Source organism: Anolis carolinensis, chromosome 5, assembly GCF_035594765.1.
Source record: "Anolis carolinensis isolate JA03-04 chromosome 5, rAnoCar3.1.pri, whole genome shotgun sequence".
NCBI classification, from domain to species: domain Eukaryota; kingdom Metazoa; phylum Chordata; class Lepidosauria; order Squamata; family Dactyloidae; genus Anolis; species Anolis carolinensis.
Genome location: NC_085845.1, coordinates 157622642 through 157647480, shown reverse-complemented (window position 1 = coordinate 157647480; position 24839 = coordinate 157622642). Strand labels below are relative to the sequence as shown.

The 24839-nt window shown below is 38.8% G+C and overlaps 1 protein-coding gene across 14 annotated transcripts in view; it reads left to right on the top strand.

The window, feature by feature from the left end:
- Window positions 1-24839, top strand: part of ppp1r12a (protein phosphatase 1 regulatory subunit 12A) — a 122608-nt gene that overhangs the window by 95587 nt on the left and 2182 nt on the right. For 8 of the 14 annotated variants that reach the window (XM_062982664.1, XM_062982663.1, XM_062982667.1 and 5 more), the window contains 9 exons: window positions 4880-5077; window positions 5233-5386; window positions 6562-6680; window positions 8448-8513; window positions 9292-9308; window positions 10821-10947; window positions 12622-12726; window positions 13401-13448; window positions 15508-15558. In XM_062982664.1, coding sequence (XP_062838734.1) covers window positions 4880-5077; window positions 5233-5386; window positions 6562-6680; window positions 8448-8513; window positions 9292-9308; window positions 10821-10947; window positions 12622-12726; window positions 13401-13448; window positions 15508-15558 — 885 coding nt within the window. Of the gene's footprint in view, window positions 1-4879; window positions 5078-5232; window positions 5387-6561; window positions 6681-8447; window positions 8514-9291; window positions 9309-10820; window positions 10948-12621; window positions 12727-13400; window positions 13449-14471; window positions 14503-15507; window positions 15559-21482; window positions 24834-24839 lie in introns of those variants that run through there. The other 6 variants (XM_008110935.3, XM_062982660.1, XM_008110933.3 and 3 more) reach the window with 4 other exon arrangements.

The following is a 24839-nucleotide window of genomic DNA, read 5'->3' as shown; positions in this document are numbered from 1 at the left end:
GGTGTTTAGGAAGGGGGTGAGTTAGGATTTTTTGGCATTCAGCTGAAGGAAGGATTGTGTCAGAAGTATGGGTCAGTGGGAGTTGTCTGTTAAGGTTTTGGCCAGTCAGTTGTTGAGATAGGGAAAGATCTGGACCTTGGTCTGAAGATGGAACATAACCACCGCCATTACTTTAGTGAATAATCACAGTGCATTTGAGAGACTAAAGGAGAGGACATTGTATTGGTATAGCTGGTGACTCATCAAGAAGCACATATATTGTCTGTGGTTTTGAATTTGTCTGAAATGAATTAGTCTGAAAATGAATTGTGCCCTTGGACTAAAAGTTACCCTCTTCTATGCCTAGAAGAATCCTCTGTAATTTATGTAATTTAAATCTGTTGTACTGAATGTTGTTCTTGTTGGATAGGATAAACATTTGTCCATCCGATAGACAGTGGTCCACATTCACTATTCATTTTAATTGAAGTCCACTTGATGATTTTTAAAAATGCTTTCATGATAATTTTATCTGTATTTTCCTATTATCTACATTTAGTCTTCTTAGTAAATAGTGGGGTGCTAATTTAATAAACACACAATATAATCCAGTTGAAAGTTAAACAAGTTGTCAGAATTTTAAAAACCATGTAAAAATCTATGGCTTTCGGCAGGCCTACCCAGCCAGTGTTAATCATAAATTTTAAACTGCATTTTGTTTAATCTTTAATCTAATATGTATTTGTAGAAATATGTTTTGATATGTGTATTTTGTAGAATGTTTTTAGATGATTGTGTGTTTTTAGTGATGTAACCCGCCATGAGGAGAGGTGGACAAGAAATATAATAATTATAATTATTATTATTTATTATGACACAGCAAACAAGATAGATATGCTGGATTTCATATCACAAAATCACAAGTTGAACACTTCCTAAGTGTCTAGGACTGTGTGATGTATTTTCAGATGATGTGTGCAGATCTCAGTAGGGTGGCCTTTTGCAGTTGGTAGATCGTAATTTTGTCAATGTCTATTGTTTCCAAATACCGGCTGAGATCTTTTGGCACGGCACCCAGTGTGCCGATCACCACCGGGACCACCTGCACTGGTTTCTGCCAGAGTCTTTGAAGTTCAATTTTGAGGTCCTGATAGCGGCTGAGTTTTTCCTGTTGTTTTTCATCAATGCGACTGTCACTTGGGATGGCGACATCAATGATCCAAACCTTTTTTTTTTCCATAACTGTGATGTCTGGTGTGTTGTGTTCCAGAACTTTGACAATCTGGATTCAAAAGTCCCACAGTATCTTTGCATGCTCATTTTCCAATACTTTTGCAGGTTTGTGATCCCACCAATTCTTTGCTGCTGGGAGGTGGTACTTAAGGCATAAGTTCCATGAATCATTTGGGCCTCATAGTTGTGCCTCTGTTTGTAGTCTGTCTGTGCGATTTTCTTACAGCAGCTGAGGAAGATGGTTTCGTTGGTTTCCTTGCACAGTCTGCATTTTGGGTCATCAGCTGATTTGTCGATCTTGGCCTTAATTACATTTGTCCTCATGGCTTGCTCCTGGGCTGCAAGGATCAGGCCTTCTGTCTCCTCCTTCAGTGTCCCATTTGTGAGCCAGAGCCAGGTCGTTTCCTTGTCAGCTTTTCCTTCAAGGAACTTTCCATGCAATGTGGAAAGCTGCAATGTTGTGCCAGCTGTCAGCTCTAGTTTGTAGTGTGGTTTTCTTGTACTGGTTTTTTGTCTGCTGTGCTTTGAGGAGTTTCTGATTTTTGACTTCAATCAAAGCAGGTTCTTCACTTTGCTTTACATATTCTGCCAGGGCATGTTCTTCTTCTTTGACTGCTTGTTTTACTTGTAAGAGTCCTCTGCCCCCTGATCTTCTAGGCAGATATAGCCGGTCAACATCACTGTGAGGGTGCAGTGAATGATGAATGGTCATGAGTTTTCTTGTTTTTCTGTCCAAATTGTCCAGTTCCATCTGGGTCCAGTTTATGATGCCAGCAGTGTATCTTATGACAGGTATGGCCCAGGTGTTTATGGCCTTGATGGTGTTGCCTCCATTGAGCTTGCTTTTGAGATTTTTTCTGACCCTTTGTTTGTATTCTTTGCTGAACAGAGTTTAAACATGTTCATGCTTGGTGTTGTCCTGCTGTAATATGCCTAGATATTTATAGGCCTCTGGCTGGTGACACTTTATTGTTTGGCCATTAGGCATATTTACGCCCTCACTTTCAATGATTTTTCCCTTCTTCAATGCCACTGTCGAACATTTGTCCAAGCCAAACTCCATGCTGATATCAGTGCTAAAAATTCGGACAGTGTTAGTCAGAGACTGGATTTCAGTTTCCGTTTTCCCATACAGCTTCAGATCATCCATGTACATCAGATGTGAAATTTTGTGAGATTTCTTAGATGTTTGATAGCCGAGATTTGTTTTTTGTAAGATTGTTGACAGAGGGATCATGGCAGTAATGAAAAGCAGAGGGGACAATGAGTCTCCCTGGAAAATTCCTCTTCTGATGTTGACAAGTCCATAGCTTTCATTTCCAACAAACAGTTCAGTTTTCCAGTGCCCCATCATGTTTTCAATAAAGGTGCCAACGTTTTTACTAATCCCAATGGTGTCCAGGCACTTGATGATCCAGCTGTGTGGGAGTGAGTCAAGGCCTTTTTGTAGTCAATCCACGTCATGTGAAGATTAGCTTTTCGGCTTTTACAGTTCTCCAGAATCATTTTGTCAATTAATAACTGGTCTTTTGTGCCCCTGCTTTTCCATTTGTTGCCTTTCTGTTCATCTGGCAAGATGTTTTTTTTCTTCAAGATAGTCTTGAATTCTGTCAGCTATGATGCCAGTCAGTAGTTTAAACATAGTGGGCAGACACGTTATTGGCCTATAGTTTCCTGGTGCTGCTCCTTTTGCTGGATCCTTTTGTATCAGGTATGTTCTTCCAGTTGTTAGCTATTCACTGATACTTCCTTTCTGCAGCATCTCATTGAATTGTTGGGCCATTTTTCCATGTAAACTAATCAGATGTTTGAGCCAAAATCCATGAAGTTGATCACTACCAGGCGATGTCCAGTTCTTGACTTTTTGCACTCGTTTGCTGATCATTTCAGTTGTTATTTCCATCTGTCCCATTTTGTTTCCTTTAAACTCCTTTATCCACCCAGCGTTTTTGTTGTAGTTCTTATTATTTTCCCAAAGCTCTGTCCAGAACTTTGTTGTTGCAGTTTTCTCTGGCTTTATGGTTACTGTGTCTGTTGTTTGATTCAGACTCTGGTAGAACTGTCTTTGGTCTAATTGAAACAGTTGATTTTGTCTGTACTGGATGATTCTGGCTTCATATCTTTCAATTTTTCTGGCTGTTGCTTGTTCTTTCACGATCTCCAAAGCTTCTTCAATTTTTCTGGTGTTCAGCCAGTACTTTCTGATCAGGTATTGCTTGATTTTGTCATTCTTCAGTTTCTTCTCTTTCATATTTTTGAGGTTACTTGCATCTGATCTAAGTTTCTTGATTTTCAGCTCTAGTCTGACCTTCCACTTTGGTTTTCCAGTCGATTTTCTTTGGGGCTGCCTTGGTTGTAGGAGCCCAAGCTCTTCTGTTACTATCACTGCTGCACTGTAGGCATACTGGTTTATTTGTTCAATTGATGTTATTTGGACAGTGGAGAGTACTGTATTCACATCTTTCATGAGAGGCACCAGGTGTCTCTTGGGCACTGCTTTTAGAGTTGGGAGCCGCTTTCTTATTGCATTTGCTGGAGCAAGAGCCATGATCTTATCCTTGAGCTCTTGTTGTCTTGCTGTCAAGGTTCCTGGTGGTTCAACAGGTGTTTCAAGTGCTGGTTCATCAAATTCTTGCAAAAGTGCCACACTTTCTTCTGGTTCTATCTGTTCCACCATTCCAAGTGTTGCTGGAGTCTCTGCTGCTGTCTGTGCTGTGGTCTGATGGTAATTTGCTTTGCAGATTTTCTGGATTTCTTCGAGTTCAACTTCACTGAATACTTTGTTTCTGATTATGAATCTTCGTTGGTCAGCCAGTCGGGTTTCTGTTATCTGTGAGTCAGGGTACTCTTGTTTCCATAGTTGATGCATCCTCTTTTGGTAGCCGCGCTTTTCAGGTTCAGAGTTGTAATAGCATTTCATAACTCTGCGGTTTTCTAGCATTGTATATTTCTGCCGCTTCTGTGACTGTTCATTTGGATTTTGATGATTCCGTAGCCCACTTGTCGATGGATGTCCAGAATCAGCAGCATCCACCGTGGTCCTTTTTATCCTGGGCGACGATTGAGCCAGTATAGCCTCCGTTTTGGTTTGATTCTCCATAATGCTAGTGGGTTAGGTGCTCTTGGTTCCATTCCTCAGCTGAGGCCTCTCTGGCTTGGTTGGACCTGCCGGTAGTTACACTACCGCCAGCACAGCCCTCAGCGTCCTCGGAATGGTTAAGCCCCCCCACCACGTCAAGGTGGCACCTGCGGGGGGATGATGATGATGATGATGATGATGATTATTATTATTATTCATGAGGTACAACTAAATACAATTGAGTATTCAAGTTGTGTTGTTTTCAATTAAACTGGGCAAAAAAGTACATTTAATTTTATTATGATTTCCGAAGGCTCAGGTATAAAATATATAATTAGCATGAAACTGAGATAGAATAGTTTAATAATTTTGTTATGCTTAATACACAAATAATGGCTTAATCTGATCCTCCTTTGTGTTTTTACACATATGTTCTGGACTGCTGTAGCTACTATCACCCTCCATATCTTGACCTGATTGCAAAACAATGTGTTCCTGATTTCAGTTGTCTCAGAACTCTTAATTAGTACTCTGAACATTTAAAATACTATTCAAGTCCAAAAATAATTATTTAATAATATTCTACAGGGTGTAACATTAACTGATCTCCAAGAAGCTGAAAAAACTATTGGTAGAAGTCGACCAACACGAACCAGAGAACAAGAAAATGAAGAAAAAGAGAAAGAGGAAAAGGAAAAACAAGATAAGGAAAAACAGGAGGAAAAGAAGGAATCAGAAAGTAAAGATGATGATTATAGGCAAAGATATGCACGAACCATAGATGAGGTATTTTGTGATTTTCTTTTTTTAATGACATGGACTTGGATTTCTTAGGTGGTGGATCAGAAAATGTAGGAAAAAGCTTATCTGATCTATTTTAACCTGCATTTGTGTACATCTTAATATTTCAAAATTGATTTGAACTTTTTCTTATTGACTAGCCATATCATCGCTATAGAACTACATCTTCAACTACTTCTACAGCTTCTTCAGTCGCCACGTCTTCTAGTTCTTCAGGCCAGTTAAACAGACCAAATAGCATTATAGGTATAACCTCTGCTTATTCCAGAAGTGGAGCAAAGGAAACTGAGAGAGGTAGGTCTTCTGTGTTATCCTTCACTCTCTTTTGCTTTCAGTATCTATGAAACCATTGCCCTGTCAAGAGAATACGGGAGTTCTGAATGAGTAATTGGTAGAACAGATACGGAATGCCCTGCAGCATCACTCCTTTGGATCCATATTTTCTGAGTTTTTTTAGGAGTCGTATTGCTAAAGTCCCTTCCATATGGCAAGCCTAAACCAGAACTTGACTTTGCACAGTGCCCATGAGTTATGCCCAGTTGTCCTCTTCCCTAAAGGAACAGCTTCTCTTTGCAAAATGGGAAGATGGAGTAATTCTAGCTACTTTTACAACCCTCTGCACATGTTCCATATGTGGAGAGAAGTCTAAGTTGACATTGGATTTAGGCTCTACATTTTGCTGTTGCATTGTGATGGATTTACTGTTTTAAAAAATGCTATTTGAAGCATAGCTGAGTATTGTGTCACCTTAATATAGATTCATTTTTCAGCCCTGAAGACTGGAGCAGTGCAATAAACAAGTACCCGGATGTTTGTGATTTCTTATGTAAATTCAAGGGTAAACACACAGATTAAGTGCATGATAGCAAAGGAATGTTATATGCTTGTACAGCCTTAATCTTGTAAAAGTTAATAATAAGCATTTTGGAGCTGAACATCAAATTGATCTTGCTGACATGATACTTTAAAGTTACAGTAAGAGGTCTTTATGATCTGAAAATTGCTGGATTGTATTAAATGTATTACAATACAAAGAAAAATAAATCTAGCTAGTTTGAACATCAAGCTCTCTCCAAAAGGATCTGTTGCACGTTGAATTCTTGATGCTTCTGGCTAAACAAATACTTATCTGAATATATGTGCTCTGAATGCTTTGATCAATATGTGTTTGTAAATGTGTTACAATGTATGCAGATAAGTTAGGCTTTGATTCTTAAGGTTAAAGTCTGTATAATACTATGTTGAAATACTCTTGTTTGACTGAGTTACAGCTAAGAATGGTGTATAAAGAGAATTATGGTGCATTAGAGTATATCATGTTCCATATTCTCAAACATGTCAAGATCCTGTTTTGCAATATTCAGTGGTGAGAGTGTCTTTTCAGAAGCCACAGTAGTAGTGTTGCGTGTTATACTATCAGAATCAGTTGTGAACTTGATTTAAATATTAAACCATTACTATTTAAATAGAATCAGGAAAGAAAGAAGAAGAAAAAGAAGAAGATAAATCCCAGTCAAAATCAATAAGAGAAAGACGACGGCCAAGAGAAAAACGAAGATCTACTGGAGTGTCTTATTGGACTCAAGATGTAAGTAAAAAACCCATTAAAGTTATCCATAGATCTGTGGTTGGAAACAGTTTAGGACTAATTCAGTCAACTATGCATGGGCATGGTAGTGAATTATTAAATTATTCAGCTTCGTTGACTGAACAAGCTGTAAATTTGATTGTAACTTTCATATTGCCAATTCATATTTCTGATACAGTTAATAATTAAAGAGTCCTTTAGAAATTATCATCATTCTTTTCAGCACTTTTCAGAGAAAGAAGTGGCATTAACTTTTGTAGACTGTACTTCCTGAGACTAAGTGAAATCCGATTTGACATGGCCACCAATGATATGAAATATACATTTGTTTTGTTGCTTGCAGAATGTGTTTACAGTGAAAAAATTATTTCACTTCTTTTTTTCTTGATCCTAGGCCAAATTCTCTAAGAGGATTTCATTTAGCTCATTTTCTTCCTTTTCCATTCCTATTGCCTATGATTATCGAAAAACCCTGTTCAGATCTATAATCAACCTTCTTCTGAATGCCACCATAAAATCTTTTGGTTTCTTTCTCTTCTACCTCTGTAGTTGGAACATAAAATTGAAATTCTTACTTAGACAATCCCTTGTTATCCAAGTATGACGGTCCTCCAAGTGTAGTGTCTTGGCGGCGGATACGTAGGTGACTGTGGAGTCCTATTCTTGACCCACATGTTCTTCCACAGTGAGGGCATCGGCTTCCAGATGGAACACAGTCCTGATCAGGGTTGGCTTGACGCGCCTTCCTCTTGGCACGTTTCTCCCTTTTGCCCTCCATTTGTGCCTCTTCAAATTCCACTGCACTGCTGATCACAGCTGACCTCCAGCTAGAGTGCTCAAGGGCCAGGGCTTCCCAGTTCTCAGTGTCTATGCCACAGTTTTTAAGGTTGGCTTTAAGCCCATCTTTAAATCTCTTCTGTCCACCAACATTACGTTTTCCATTCTTGAGTTGGGAGTAGAGTGACTGCATTGGGAGATGGTGATTGGGCATTCGGACAATGTGGCCAGTCCAGCGGAATTGATGGCAAAGGAGCATTGCTTCAATGCTGGTGATCTTTGCCCTGACTGCTTTGCTTCAATTGATGTCACTGCATTTTCTCTTCTGTGTTCCTACTACATTAATTGTGCAGCTTAAGACTTTTCCTGTACATCTGAGTATGCCAGAAATGAAACGTCATTTGGGCTCCAATCCAATTGTGTAATTAAACAGTGTTATTCGTACTTTCCATTTTCTTACCTAGTTGGCGATTGAGTGTTTCTTCTTCTAGCAGTATCTCTCACTTCATTTTGGACTATGTCAGCATGACAGGCGATTTGAGGTTTAAAAAACTCCAAATTGACTCAAAAATCAGTCCTATGGAAGTCTAATTGTCTAGATTTTGGTGACTAGAAAATGGCATATTTGCTAAGAGTGTAGAAAAAGGTTAGGAGATAGAAGGCTCAGTGAATACTGAGCTTTGGCGATGATGCCACATGATTTTGCAGTCTAAGGTAAAGCTGGCACAGGCCAAACTAATACCAGACTGAAGAGAGAGAGAAAAGCATGAAAAGAAAAGGAATGGGTAGTTGGGGAAATAAGAAAGGGCATTAGGTCACCAGGTAAGGTGAGAACAAGAGGTTTTAACCTAGATGAAACAAAGTATTTTTACTAATTATAAATACAATATTGCCTGAACAGTACAGGCAAATTTTAAAGGCAGATTTTAAAAACTGTTTTTGTAAATCTGACGGATACAACACTAATTTAAATGAGGTTTCTCCCCTCAGAGTGATGAAAATGAACAGGATCATCAATCTGATTCAGAAGAAGGAACAAATAAAAAAGAAGTACAGGTAATTTTGATTTTCTGCAAGACTATGCTTTGAGTTTCTGTGAAGGAAAAACTGTCCTCTGCTATATAGCCTAAACACAAAATGTGTTCATGGACAGAAAATGCATGGCAATTCATTCTGAATTTAATGTAATCACCATAATCTGACCAATATGATTCTCTTCATTGTCCCCATTGTTCCAAGTGACCACAGTGAAATAAATTACTTATAAATAGCCATTTAATTAGATTATGACTTTGAAATTTAAATATTGTAGAAGTATACCCTCTTTATTCTCTGTATTGCTATGAATAGTTATGAATAGTGAAATAGTACATTCTATCATGGTCATGTCACATTAAGCTATTTATGCTTTGTTTACTTTATATTAAACTTTCATTTGAATCAACTTGCATTTTGTCTCTGAGGTCATACAAAGATTTTGTAAATTGTGTGCTCGGGGAGAATTTTGTCCTGCATAGCTCTAATAGTGGCTTCAGCCCAGTTCTATAGCAAGCTGGTTCAGAAAATGAGACATCTCTGAAAACCACTTCCTGTTGTTATTCATAGAGAGGAGTTGAAAATCCCACTGGCATCTTTAAGTCGCTGATGCTAATTAATTAGTTGATTGATGCCTAAGTACATTTATTTATCCATTTTATTCTTGCTCGTAAGCAAGAAGTACATGACAACCAGAATCCATAGAATAGTTTCATTTTCTAACTTTTATTACTGTTGTATTCTGAATCATTTGTTTGTCCAAGTCTTCTAAAATGGCGCCGTCTCTTTTTTTTTCCAGAGTGATAGCCTTTCAAGGTATGTGTGTTTTGTCTGCTTTGTTCTGTTTATTAGTATACAGTTCTTAATTGTACAATACTTACAATGATTTGAAAGATTTGGGAAAGTATATAGGATAGCCCTCAATCATTACAAAACCTGTAGAAGTTTATAATTTTTTGTAATTTTCCAATGCCAGTACTTTTATGTTATCAAATCTACAGAGCACCACCATAATCCTTTATGGGAATACAAAAATACACATTCAATTTGTTCCAATCAATATGATCCACTAGCTATAAATGGAAAGTAAAAGTATCACTATAAACTAAAATCAATGTTTTATGAAACTGGCAAACTTTATAAAATATTAAACTTTTCACCAATTGCTTAATATTGGAGATAATTGATCAGACACAATTATTTTAATTCATTTTTAGCTATCTTCATATTGAGGGGAGGTGAACATTGTGTTATTTTGTTGTTTGCTTTTGCATAGCATTTTCAGTATTGCTGAAATTCTATCATCAGATACCATGCTAAACAACTTTTTATACTTGACATTGATTTGTTATTATGTACAAATTGACAAAACATGGTTTGAGAGTGATGACCATGATTTCAAAAAGATTTGAGTCAGCATATGCTATATTGATGTTAAGATTGAGAAATCATGATTATAGCTGTTGCTCTGCCTCTTGAAGCCAATGTGCCACAATATGAAAGTTCAGAATGGGCAGAAACAAAAATAAAGACCTGTTGCTCATGCTTCAGCCAGTATACCTTGTGGTTCAATCCTGCCAAACCACAGGCAGGATCACTCTGTCCCTGGCTATGAAATACGTTCCTCATCCAAATTAGGAGAAATATTTCCCAACTGCAACTATGGAATGTGTGGTCCACCATATGTTTTTGAACTAGAGTTGCCTTCACCTGTATTATTTGTGGGTAGTGATGAGGGATTATGAGTGTAGTAACTGAACAACATTTTAAATTCTACACATTATCCCCACACCAGTTAAGACAAGGACAATGGAGATCTTGGATTGGATTATTCTTGAAACATTATGAGGGAGGTTGTGCACAGATACAACCTGCAAATCTTTTCATCCAGTACCATGGTCCCTCATTTCTTTCAAATGCTCTGCAATGTGTTCTTCTCTCATATACCTTTTTAAATTGGAAGTGTGTTCTGCCATTTTACTTTTAAAAGTACTCCCCAGCAGAGGAACTCCTTAGCACAATGTGCATAGATAAAAGAATGTGCTGGACAATTCAGGACAAAGGAAGAAAATCTTCAGCTATTAGAGTCATTGCTTGACAACAGTAGAGCAGCTATGTTTTTTCTTACTCGCAGTCAAATAACCAAAAGTATCTTGGGATGTCATTTTAATATTCATAGTGTGGGAGGTAGGTGAGGAAGCAGTGTCAACTATGTCCTGGAAATATGATTGCTTAGTTCCTAAATTAGTTTCATTAATCCAGGGCATAATGTCTGAACTGAATTGTGAAAATACTTTCAATTTTTTACAATATATTTGTTTGTTAAAGATATGAGACGGGGTCCTCAGGAGATCGCTATGATTCTATACTAGGACGGACTGGTTACAGTTACTTGGAAGACCGTAAATCGTATTCCAGTAAATCAGAAAAAGAAGATACAGCAGATTTTAAAAAGGTAACTGTCATTAACTATAAGTTTTATATTATAACTTATTATTTCTGTCACATAATTATCAGTGACTGTGTTTTCTCAGTATATACCTTGTGCAGGACTGAGATAATTTAGCCCACAAAATGCATAAATAGAGTAAAGCTTTTTGCTAAGCTTCTTGCTTTTGTCCTTGGCCTCCTGCTCAGCAATATACTTCCCTAGATAGAGTCTAGATTGTTCTCTCAGTTGCTGATTCTGATTCTTCCAAAACTGTCTGTGTCTTCTGTTTTTTTTTTTCATGATCCAAAATGTGTTATACTTTGGTGTTTATCAATTTCATGCATTCTGTCATTTAGGCTGTAGCTTTGCCATTGCCTGCAGCTGTTTTCAGTTAATCACATATAGACTGACATTCCCTCAAATCTTAAATATCACTTTCATCTGTTAGCTTCTTCTATTGTGCTTAGGTCTCTTCATATGATATTTTATTTATTCACTCCTTTCTAGTGTTGGTGCATGTCTCTTCTTTCCCATTACCATGCTACTTTCACTGCCCCTCTCTACATTCCACTCATTAATGCCAATTATATCATAGGAAACTCTGAAGAACTGTGTAACCCATAGTAACGTAGAGTATAGTGAACTGACTTAAGTCACAATGGTCTGTACAAGAGTTGGGAAATCAGATAGGTCTCAGGAGCTGGAAGATCAATCCTATGAGTTGGATAGAGTCATAGAATAACCTTTCACCAGAAACCCTGCTCCTGATGTCATCTAACACTGTTTTATTTTGCCCTTCTTACAGTAAGACACTCTGCTGGTGTTCAGAGAAGCATTTCCTGTAGGCAGCTAACAAATTTACTTGGAACTTGCTGTCCCCATTTGGGACAACAAGGGGTGAGCTAAGGGGTAGCACCTGGAGGAGCCACTCCTTAAATGCCAACTGATTCCTGAGCCAGATAGATTAATTATGTGCTTTTGATAAGGGAAGGCAGTATAGAGGAGCAAAATAGGCTCACCCACAGCCTTGGAGAGTACTTTTCAAGACTTTGTGTGAGTCCTGAGCCAACATTGTTCCTCTTCCTTCTGGGTTTTTCCTTGCTCCCTCTCACTTTTGAAGGGACAGGGCTTTGAAGAAAGGTTGATTTGCCTTAGGCCTCACATTGCCAGGTAGGTTAGCATAGCAAAATAATTTTTGCTTCATGTTCCAGAAATTCGTTATCTATGCTACAGATGCTGTCTTTGACCAAATAATAGATCTATCATTTGGCTTTCACTTAATCTTGTCATATGAAACTTGTATATTCAGAAGCATTATTTTACAAAGTGTATGTTATTGGACAAAAAAAAGAAAAAGATGATTAATGCTTTCATGTTGATACATATTCTCAAGGCTTTTGTCTGGCTGCTTTGAGGAACAGCATAGAAGATATGGTGAACTTGATATTTTTTTCTCAAAACAAAGTCCTTAATTCTTTGTAAATATTTTTTTAAAGTTAAAAAGAAATAATAAATGCCTTTTTGTCATATTTACCTCAGACCTTTGTAGAGTTCAAAACATTCACAGTTTGCACACTACAATGTGATATTTGAATTCACATGACAAAGGTTTTGGATTGGGATTTATAGTTTAGGCTTAACCATATTGCAGATTTGGGTAACTGAATGATTCTCAAAAATGTCTTTCATGTTTGCCAGCTTTATGAACAGATTGTAGCTGAAAATGAAAAATTGAAAGCACAGTTGCATGATACCAACATGGAACTGACGGATCTTAAGCTGCAGTTAGAAAAGGCAACTCAGGTTTGTATTTCCATACTTTTGATCAAATGTGCAGCACTAAGGATGTAAGAATTTGTTTGGCATGTACTTGTAGTAATGTCGTATTTCATGGGATCTTCTCATTCAGCAATTTAGTGTTTTTTTGTTGTAAATGTGAAATGAAAGGATTAAAAATACAATTCTATATTTGTCATGCCATATTTTATTAGAAAGAATCTGGCAAAACAGTGGCTTGTATTGTTAAGCAGCTTTAGTTAAGCATCTGGTGTTTGTCACATAGTTTTCTGTATCTTTTCCATTTTTCCATTTCCCATTTTCCATTGACTGATTGTTGGATTGCATTTGTATCCCGTCAAGGCCTCCTCTCCCCTTTCCAGTAGCCCCTTGAGATAGGACAGATGAAAGAGAGTGCTCAAGGCATCCACAAATGAGTTTCATGGGTCAACTGAGGCTAAAACTCAGATTTCCCAAGTCCCAGTCCATCATTCTTTACAATTCCAGCATACTGGCTGTCAGTGAAACAGATAGAAAAGTGGCCATTAGCATCAGAGGTTCCAGAAGTTTTTGGAATTCTGGCATTATGTACAGAAAATGAATAAATATTATTAACAGAGCAAATGCATTTATCTGGATTATATTTTCCCACTATGTCTCTGTTGTGGATGACTCTGCATGATATTACTTATCTGTTTCAGCGGCAGGAAAGATTTACTGATAGGTCTCTACTAGAAATGGAAAAAAGGGTAAGTGTTCCTCCTTTGGTTCCAGAAAAGTTTAAGTTAATAAGTTGTTAAAAGTGAAAACAATAAAAGAATATGCCTATCCTGTTTATGTAAATGTAGCAAGAATAGGTCAGTCCTGGCAAGCTCTGGCCTGTTTCTCATTTTTCAGAGTTCTAAGTAAGCATAGTTTAAGCTAGGTTTCTCCATCCAGATGTTTTGGACTTCAGTCCCCAAAGCCATGGTTAGTTATAACTAATGTTGGGCTGTATAGGAGTTGGGGATGTCTTGTCTTAAAACTTTAGATTGTGGACTAATCTGGAAAAGATTCCTTGTGTATCTTCTGAAGTATCTTCTTACATGGTAGAGTTCCTGATTGGTTCAGAATCTTATGTTTGCACACATTCTCAAGTGTTAGACAACTCATTTTATAGTGGATGTTGATTGAAGAACACCACTCCTACCAAGTGGTAGGCACCCAGGAACCACACTTAAAGTTAGGATACACCGTACAGGGCCTCAAATGACATCTCCACATAGGGATGTGAATGTGGTTGTTATGTTTTGTGTAGTCATATCAGTTGCATAAGAATGATACAGCATGTACCAGTTTTAATTTGAAGACGTCAAAAGACCTACAAAGTGTGTAAAGTACAGTACAGCTGACTGGTGGTGCTTTTTTGTATATGAAACTAGTTTAGAGACTACTTGTATCTTGCTTTCCCATTACACTGTAGTTCTGTGGCAGTTTCAGCAGAATGGGTGTATTCAGTGTACTAATGGAATATATGTTTTGTTTCCCAAAACTATCTTTCAACTTTTAAAAGGCTTATTGTCAGTTAACAACTCACGGTTACTTAACTGAGCACTGCTACAAGTGAAAAATTTATCAGAAACTCAGTTATTGTCAGAGAGAATTAAATAAATTAGAAGTTGACCACAGTAAACTGTTACTTTACTAAACTTAATTGCTTACATTCAAGAATTTTTGCCTAGTGATTCACTTAAGTATGATTAAACTGAATTCAAATGGTTTGTATCTGAAAGGTGACCGACAAGAGTCAGTATCAACGGGGCGGTATGATCTAACCAGAGTTTTACACACCTCAGCTGATGCTCTTCTTTTGCATAACACTTGAATGCAGATGTTCACATACACTTTGCAGTAATCTGCTTTTGTCTTTCACGTATTGGAAATACTTTAATGTTAAATCCTGGGTAGAGAAGCTTTCTTTAAAAAATGAGACTCACTGCATTTTCTTAACCTGAGGCAAAACTCAAGCTGTGAAAAAACCCAACCTTGTCCATTGTATGACTGATAACAGAATATGTGCAATATTAGCACTACTTGGGTATAGTACAGAACGCAAACTAACATTTGCTTGTCTGTGGTAACACATGCTTTGTGCTTCTTTTTAAAAAGAGCTAGGATATTTTACTTGATTTCCTTGTATGTTACATTGAAGGAGCCCCGGTGGCGAAATGCGTTATAGCACTGAGCTGGAGACCGAAAGGTCCCAGGTTCAATCCCCGGGAGCGGCATGAGCGGTCGCTGTTAGCTCCAGCTCCTGCCAACCTAGCAGTTCGAAAACATGCCAATGTGAGTAGATCAATAGGCGGGAAGGTAACGGCGCTCCATGCAGTCATGCCGGCCACATGACCTTGGAGGTGTCTACAGACAACGCCGTCTCTTCGGCTTAGAAATGGAGATGGGCACCAAGCCCCAGAGTCAGACATGACTGGACTTAACGTCAGGGGAAAACCTTTACCTTACCTATGTTACATTGAACTTCCACCAAATCTAACTAAGAGAGTAGTATCAGGCAGAAGTGACAAAAACCTGTTGCCTGTTCAGGTTTATATGAATGATGGTTTGAATTTGTAGAATTTGACCAATTGTAGTTTTGTTGTCTTTTTTTAAATTGAAAGTATTGTTTTACACATCACTGGCCTCGCAAGTCCTTGTCCTCACTGTGCTTATGAATGTTTGATCTCTAAATCTGAGAGTGCACTATGTTCACTTTATTTTATCTATATACCTACTTTGTACTGTTTTGTTTTTAATGCAACTACTTTTCTATAGGAACGAAGAGCTCTAGAAAGGCGAATATCTGAAATGGAAGAGGAACTCAAAGTAAGTTATCCACCACCGATTGATGAGAGTCCTCTCTAGACATGTATATAAACCTGTGGTGTTCTGATGTACACATAGGTAGATTATTTTTCAATCTTGGCAACATACCTTATTTTACTTGTCCCAGTAATTCCAACTCAATGACAGAATGTTTCTCATGAATGCTTTATTTAGCCTAGAGGAGTGAAAATACCACAGTGGTCAAATGTCAGGAATTAGGTAAGATTGTAATGAATTAATTAGCTCTTGTACATTGGGCAGTCCTATGCTCAGCAGGAGCACAAAACAGAATTAAAAGGATAGAATTAAAATCTGTGATTCAGACGTCTGTATAGAGTTGGTTTGCTGTGGGGCTTAAGAAACAAGGTTTCAGTCATGTATGATCGAAATGGACTGTAATAGGTTGGTTTCATTTACTTGGGAAGGCCCCAGGGCATAGGGTTCAACAACTTCTGAAAGAGATTAAATAAGGCAAGGGAGAGAAAAGGGGTTCTAACAATACACTGATTTTTCAGCACTTTGTGAGTTTAGCTGGAGCACGATGGCTGCTTCTGTAAAGAGATTTTTCAGACAGTTCAGCTGAAGTTAATTCTTTCTTCATGGTCTCTGTGAATCACACAATTGGGTAATCTGTGCAGGCCCAGAGTATTGTTTGAAGCTTTCTAGAATCACTAAGCAGAAAAAGTTTTGGTGGTAACTCCTCCCACTATCCTGAGAAAATATAAGGCCCAGTAGCTGCCAAAACCCCTCAGTTCCTTTTGTCTGCACTACAGCTAGTTCAGGAACCTTGACTACTTGAGCTCATTTGTTCTTCGGACTTTGCCAGTTGTTCTACTATTTGAACTGCTTTATTTTCTGACAAGAGCTTCCATTTCAACCTTGGGTTGCGACAGCTTCCGCTTTCGAGCCATTTCACTCCAAGAGTATGGTGCTTACGGCCTAGTTCAGTATGGCCTCTACTAGTCACTTCAAGCAGTGTGAGCAGTGTTTGGGTTAACTCCCTGACACAGATGGGCATTCTAAGTGCCTTCTTTGCTTAGGTGAAGGACATTCCGTCGACTCGTGCATTCATTGCCAGGCCTTTACGCCTCAAACAAGGAAGAATTGGGAGGTGAAGCTTCATTCCTCCTTGGTTTAAGCAGTCAGGCGTGGGCTTCTCTAAATCGGTACCCGCATCCACTTTGGGAAAACCTGTTCCTCTTTCAACATCTTCAATGAATTATGTCATAGAATATTTGGCAGAAGCAACTGCTTTTCATTTAAAAAAGGCAAAGTCCATGGACCCCACCCCTTCACCAGAGAAACCCCCAACACCGGGGGAGTCTTACAAGGAGGCCAGAAAGAAAAAAGGGCAAGAAAATGATGAAAAAAGGCAAACCTCAGGTATCTCATGCCTAACCACCAGTCCTAACCGCTGAATTATGCTGAAAGGGTTACCCCTGAAGCGATTCCTCCCACCTTGTCTCTGGAAAGAAGGCCTGACACTGGTGACCCACACTCTGAGGGTGGTTGAAGCTCCCGTGGAATTGATTGAAGATCACCCACCTACGCCTCTGACTATGAGATTGGGCTGGTACAAATCGGGTCCATGTCTCAACCAAGGTTGCATTCTGTTTCGGCAGACCAGCCTGTTCAAGCAGAAGCCCCTTGGTGCCGCTGATGTGCCAGGAGTCTTTGACGGTTCCTTGACACCATGAAAAAAGTGCTTGAGAGCCTAGACCTCCAAAGCCCCCAATGCTTCCTCTCAGGCAGACGTCTCTATATGCTTCCAGTGGGTACAATTTCCCAGCAAGATCAGTCCATTCCATCAATGGGAATTTTTCCAATTACAATTATGAACCCCATTCACTTCTATGGTCTGGGATTGATTCTTGCACTTTGTTGGGCCACTGCTTACCTGATCGCTCACCGGAACTGAGGGTCTCAATCATTGATGCCCCATCTCCTACCAATGATTTAAGGCTGTTTACTGGCCAGTTCCTGTAGACAGCCACAGCTTTGGGCTTCAGAGTCAAACAGTCAACACAGCTTGTTGATGATCTTTTGTTCCAAGATACCCAGTGGGCTGCCTCCTCTGCCATGTACTTATCTTTTCTTCCCTATTTGTTGCAAGTAATGAAATCCCCCTGGTCCAACTCCCTGTCCTAGCCACCTACCTCAAGAAAAGTGGAAACTGGGTACTGAATTGATTACTCCAACTTGCCTTGGCTGTCTCACCACCTGACGCCAAATTCCATCATAGTGGACGAGACTCGGTCGTGTTTGAGACAACATTTTTATGTATATTGATATCATGTATATTGCATGTTGTTTTCTCATGTTGTAAGTTGCAGAGGAGGGGAAGAGTATTGAAAAGGCAACTGTCAAAACACACTGCTGGTAAAATGCTGGCCCACACCGTGGCAATTCATCACCATACTTGGCTTCGCTCCTGAAGCCTCACCTTGGCTGCTATGACCGTCATTGAAGACTTTCCTTTTAATAATGCTGGTCTGTTCAACGAATCCAGATTCTAAGCTGAAGAACAACCAAGTAATGAGGTCATTGGCCAGAAAATTATGGCTTCAATCCTCTATCATACTCCTCCTTTCGAAACTAATGGCATGGTTCCCAGCAAGCCCAGAGCCGCTCAGCACCTCCCTTTCAGAGTCAAAGAGTCATTCTTCCTTTTGCAAACAACCCTTCAATCAGTGCAAATAGTTAGTCCCTAACCAGTGGTACCAGCAGCGTTACAGTTGGCAAACCCTCAGCTTTGAAAGGACTGACTCTCATTGGTCCCTAGAGGATACCATCCTCGCTGTGGTAGCCAACCCTTCGCTGCTGTCTCAAAGTCTCAATGTGACACGTTTTCAGAGATCATCTCTCCCAATTCCTTCCTACCTGATCCAGCATCACCAGCAACTGCTGGGTGCTCAACATGCTCAAATTTGGCTATACTGTCAAGTTTGATTCTTTACCCCCAATGGGAACGATCCTCCGAACTCCACCTTCCCCACCGGTGCTGGAGGATCCATAGCATCACTCCACAAAAAGGACTTCACACAGGCTTGTTTTTCCCATTACTTTATCATGCCAAAGAGGGACAGACCTTGGTCCGATCTCAGATCTATGCTTTGTGGACACTTTAATAAAGGCAAAGCGGTTTGGAATGGTATTGATACCATCCACATTACCCCTGCTCCGATATAGCAATTGGTTCGCAATGTTGGGCTTAAAAGACGCGTACTTCCACTTTGGGATGATGATGATGATGATAATAATAATAATAATAATGCTTTATTTATATCCCACCCCCTCTCCCCAAAGGGACTCGGGACAGCTTACAACATGAGAAAACAAGATACATGTTATCAATCACAGTTACACTCATAAAATTAAAACAAACGAACAAATCAAAGACAGATCACAATAAATAAAGATAAAATCCAATAAACTTACAACTTATAGACATCAGTTATATAAATATAAGACTTTAAACAATTAAGACATATATACATCCCACCTACCAAAGATTTCTGGCCTTCTGCATCAGGAGCTACCTATACTGGTTCCGTGCCTTACCATTTAGACTGTCAACTGCCCTGATGGTTTTCATAAAGATAATGGCAGAGGTAGCAGCCTACCTCAGAACCAACAATGTCATTGTGTACTCCTACCTCGACAACTGGCTCCTAGTTTCTCGGTCTTTGGTATGCCTCCAGGAGAACATTTACTTCACACTTCACCTTCTGTTAAATCCAGAGAAATCCAATGATGCCAACCTGCTCCATCTGGTTCATCGGGTCCATTTTCGATTTTCTGCTCAACAGGATCTTTGAGGACAATAAACATGGTAGTTTTAAATCCATTAAAAAAACACAGCGATCAACAGCTACAATAAAGTAGCTGCAGCAAATAAGTTTACTAATTCCCCCATGAGTTAGCAGTCCACCAAAAATTAAAACAATCTGTTCAAATCTATAATGAGAATGTTGTTACCTCAAAGCTGTGTTCTTCATGGCCATTGCATTAACCTCAGAGATCTCTGGTGTGTGGAGAAGGCAGCTCTTTGGAGATCTCACCATGCCTTGATGACATGATGGCAACAGTCTTGGACAGCAACGGCTCCCAAAGTGACCCATTTAAGGTGGAATCGGATGTCAAGCAGGGATGTGTTATTGCCTCTACCTTATTTTCCATCTTCATTGCTATGATACTTCACCTTGTTGATGGGAAGCTTCCCACTGGTGTGGAAATCATCTATTGGACAGATGGCAAGCTATTTAACCTCAGCAGACTGAAAGCCAAATCCAAGGTCACCACAACATCTGTTATAGAACTCCAATATGCCGATGACAACATAGTCTGTGTGCATTCAGAAGAAGACCTACAAGCCACTCTAAACACCTTCGCAGAAGCATACGAGAAGCTCGGCCTCTCACTGAACATCGAGAAAACCAAAGTGCTCTTCCAACAGGCACCAGCTAACCCCGCTGCAATGCCAGAAATACAGCTTAATGGTGTAACGTTAGAAAACATTGACCACTTCCGCTACCTTGGCAGCCACCTCTCCACAAAAGTCAACATCGACACCGAAATACAACACCGCCTGAGCTCTGCGAGTGCAGCATTTTTCCGAATGAAGCAGAGAGTGTTTGATGATCGGGACATCCGTAGAGATACCAAGGTGCTCATTTATAAAGCCATTGTCCTCCCAGCCCTGCTCTACGCCTGCGAAACGTGAATGGTCTACAGATGTCACACTCAACTCCTGGAGTGTTTCCATCAGCATTGCCTCAGAAAAATCTTGCAAATCTCTTGGGAAGACAGGCAGACAAATGTCAGCGTGCTGGAAGAAGCAAAGACCACCAGCATTGAAGCGCTCCTACGCCATCAACTCAACTGGACTGGCCACGTTGTCCGAATGCCCGATCACCGTCTCCCAAAGCAGTTACTCTACTCCCAACTCAAGAATGGAAAATGGAATGTTGGTGGGCAGGAAAAGAGATTTAAAGATGGGCTTAAAGCCAACCTTTAAAACTGTGGCATAGACACTGAGAACTGGGAAGCCCTGGCCCTTGAGCGCTCTAATTGGGGGTCAGCTGTGACCAGCAGTGCTGCGGAGTTTGAAGAGGCATGAATGGAGGGCTTAAGGAAGAAACATGTCAAGAGGAAGGAGCGTCAAGCCAACCCTGACTGGGACCACCTTCCACCTGGAAACCAATGTCCTCACTGCGGGAGAACATGCGGGTCAAGAATAGGTCTCTTCAGCCACCTATGGACACACCCCCAAGACACCAGAAATGGAAGACAATCGTCCTCGACCTACGAGGGATCACCTAAGTAAGTAAGCCATCATAGCAGAATAGGTGCCAGGGTGAAGACTGTTCAGGGCTTTAAAGTCTAGCAACAGCACTTAGGGTAATATCTAGTAACTAACTGGGTCCCAATATAGATATGATAAGTGTAATACATTTCTTTTCAAAAGTAATTTAAATAAAAATATTTCCAAAACATACAACAATCAGGCCACAGTTCAATAGAACAAAGGTAGTTGGTCCACATCTGACAATGAATGTTCCTTGAGCATCTTGGAATACTTGGAGAACTGTAGACCTGATCCTTTTTGAGTGGACAAGTGGAGAATGAACATGTATTCAAGTTAGATAATTTGCATTATATGGCTCTTCAAGTGTGATATATTAATGTCCACTTTCATTTTTTGTTTGGTTGGTTTTTGTTTGGTTGGTTAACTAAGAACACATAATTGTATGACCTCATACAGAAATAAACCAGTTCAGTGGTGCAATGAAATTCCTTGGAAAACTGTGTGTCATCCCTAGTTGTTCTTAAAGTATCCTTTGAGTATCTTATCTATGTTTTACATGGAATTACTTTCAGCTAAAAAAAGAGTTCTCTTTACATCTTTTTCTTTTTTCTTTTAGTTATCTTCACCACTGATACATTTTCAGTATGCTCATTGAATTCCTCTCATCTTGGTTCCTGTTTCTTTGATTTCTACAGAAACAATATCAAGTAAAGCAAGTTCAGACTTTGGGGCATTTAAATGACCGACTGCTGACTGAGAATAGGGCCTTGACCAGAGTGGTTATCAAGCTGCAGGCACCTACATTCTGTGGACTTGTAATTTTCCTTTTCCTTTCTTTTTGTAGCCAGGCACATGTTAAACTTCTGCTAGTGTCATGGCTTACAGCTCTTGCTAATTATGCTTATGTGACTGAAGACTGGCTTATTGCTTAAGAAATAAGAAACTTTGTCTTTCATTCTTGGTTTCCAGCATTTTAGACCTGCCTGATTCCAAACATCTTGATACTAGAGTTTAGTTTAGGAAATTGGTCTTTTAGATTTGTTAAGTTATAGCTAGTACATCTTATATTGGCAGTTTGTCTTTATATTAAATTTTGTGAACATCAGCCTACAGGTACTAGGGAGGTTAATTTGAAAATGGGAGTTAATATAATCTAGTAATATTCTTTCCTTCAGATGTACATAAAAACAGTGAGGAACTGAACTTTTAATCTTGATCGTGTGTTCTCAATTGTCCTTTCACTGGAGGCAATGCATGTAAGAAGAAAAGACTAGTGATAGGAAATGCTTCAATCCTATTATCTTACATTGACTGTAAATGCATTAAGTGGAATCTGTCCTTTTGTCACTATAACTATATAGATATATGCCTGACTTGAGTTAAATTTGGTAGTCGTAAAGACTTGTGATGGTTTCAATACCAGAAGCATTTTGTGTTTTACATGAATTATTTCAGTTAGTTCTTCCAATTTACACCTCTGTCTTCTTGAGTAGGAAGGTCTTAGATGTTTTGTCTGTCTCTTCATTGGAGAAACCTCATGCATTTCCTCAGATAATTTCAAGAGATATGGAACCAAGAGATATGGAACATAGGAATGTACCTTTGTCTCTCTTCCATAGAGTGTAGGATTTTGATATCCAGGTTACCATAGTTCTCCCAGGAGGTTAGCAAACGTGAATAAAAAGTATGTTTGTACACAGGTTGTAAAATCAGTCATGTGGTCAAGTTGTGGTGTTCATATGTAAACCGCTCCACTGTGTACATACGCAGAAGTCATAAATTAGATGGGGTGGATACAGCTACTTTGCTATGCTAATACTCTGTGGTTGTGCATGTATGCTCTAAAATACCAAATGAGAAAACTGCTTCTATGCATTTGCTTCATGTCAAGCAGTCTCTAGTTTAGCAAAGTCTATAGCTATTTCAGCATCTAATCCGGAATGAACACACAGATATAATAGCATATTTTAAATTAAACTTTTATTTAAGATAAAGATGTTAGATCATTTTTGATACCCAGTACATTGTCAGATTATCAGCTAGTGTAATATATTGTTAAATGTGTTGTAATGTTTTTTAAGGGCTGGCAAGAACTCCGTTTTTATTTTATTTATTTCGTTTACAATGCATATCCTCCATTCTTTTAAAAAAAAAGCAACACAGTAAAAGATGGCTTTGAGATAAAAAAGAATAAAAACAAAATGTGTTCCAGTAATCAGCCCTGGAAAAACATAAGGTTTTATGACCAAAGCATGGAAAACAAGATGTAGGCTTTTGAAATTTTGGAAATCAAAGCCCCCTGCATGGATCAGCAGTCCCCTAGCACCATCTGGGCCCTGTTCTCCAGGAAAGATCAGAGCCATTGTTGGAAAAGTACTCTCAAAGCCAGAAAGTTGTAGTAGTTGATAGTGCTGAAAGCCACTAAGAGGTTCAGAAGAATCAACAGGGTCATGGTTCAGTTGACAAAGACAGTTTCAACCAAGTAGCAAAATTGGAAAACTGGTAATTATTCAAGAAAATCTAACACTGTTTGATCACACTCTGTAACATAAGATGCCAAAGGTGGTTTCTTTAGGAGAGGCTTACCGCTTGAGTGAGGACACTCAGTGAGGCATTTATCACCTCCATGCCTTATCTTTTGCTGAAAGAATATTGTTTACACATATAGTGGGCCTCATTCCTTCTAGGAGTACAACCATTTTCATATTGTACAGTCTCTGAAGTATCTTCAGGATATTGACTTGATGGAGCCTCAATATTACTATCTCAATAGATTTTGTCATAACACTAGCATCTCAAATGTATGTGAGTTTTTTTCTGTTTTCAGAAGAAGCCAAATTAGTGTGTGATTCCAATAATTTTAAATGGTTAATGGGAAGCCTGCCTATTTATATTAGTACATACTTAAAACCATATAATTCTGTGAGTTGGTAAAGTTTAACCATTGATCTTTTTAAAATCAACAAACACTTACAAATGTATGTCTATTTTAATAAATATTTAAAAGTTTTTAAAAATCACATTGAGAGCCTTTTGATGTTGTATTGAACATTGCTGTAGCAGGTTTTAAACACATACATAATAAATGAGCTCTTGTTAGATGTGCTGAAAATATCTACCTTTGACTTCCTGGCAAATATTAGGTGGACAGAAGTTTAGTTAGGCAAAGGTGACCTTCCATCTTAGGATGGCTTTCTCTTGCTAGACACTGCTTGTCCAGGACAGGTACTTGTAGCAGAATCTATGCTGTAATGTCAGGGCTAGGAAATTCTATATTTGGCCCAGGTTTGTGCTTCTTCTGTTTCGGTAAAACTCTCTGGATGAATATAAAGCCAAGAAGAATATAATAGTAGAGCTGTTGTGTTCTTGAAAGACAGGGTTTTTTTCTGCGTGTTTATGTCAGATGCCTGCTGAAATGGTGAAATGTTGATGATGATTTCCTTCTAAAACTCGTTAAACTTTCATTTTCCCCTGCTTTTGAGAGTATGGAAACTTGATTAAACCTGTATGGGATTGTTATGTTACTTAGAACAAAGCAGTGGCCATATAATTGAAGAAAGATGATTAAGTGAATGTTCAAGACTGGTTTACTTAAGTGGATAGGAAATGACATTAACAGGTATATCGTGTAACGTATCTCAATTTATGAAGCATTATGTTTTGTGTGCAATTCTGTTCTTTTTAGGATTGAAATGGATAGCATGCTATGAATTCCCTGAAATTCCTCCCATTGCTCCATGTAAACAGCTTTCTGCATGCTTGAGCAGGACTGGCTAAATCTGTAGAGGATTATTTTATTTAAAGCTCTAGTTTGCAGTAATATTCTTAGTATACATGTATATTGCAAATTCAATAATTTGCTAGTGCAGATAAGCCTTGCCTTCTGAGCTATTAGTTGGATGTTGGGTGGTATTTGCAGGAAAAGGAGGCTAATTGTCTTTGGACTGGTATTTATAATTCTGTTCTTTTTCAG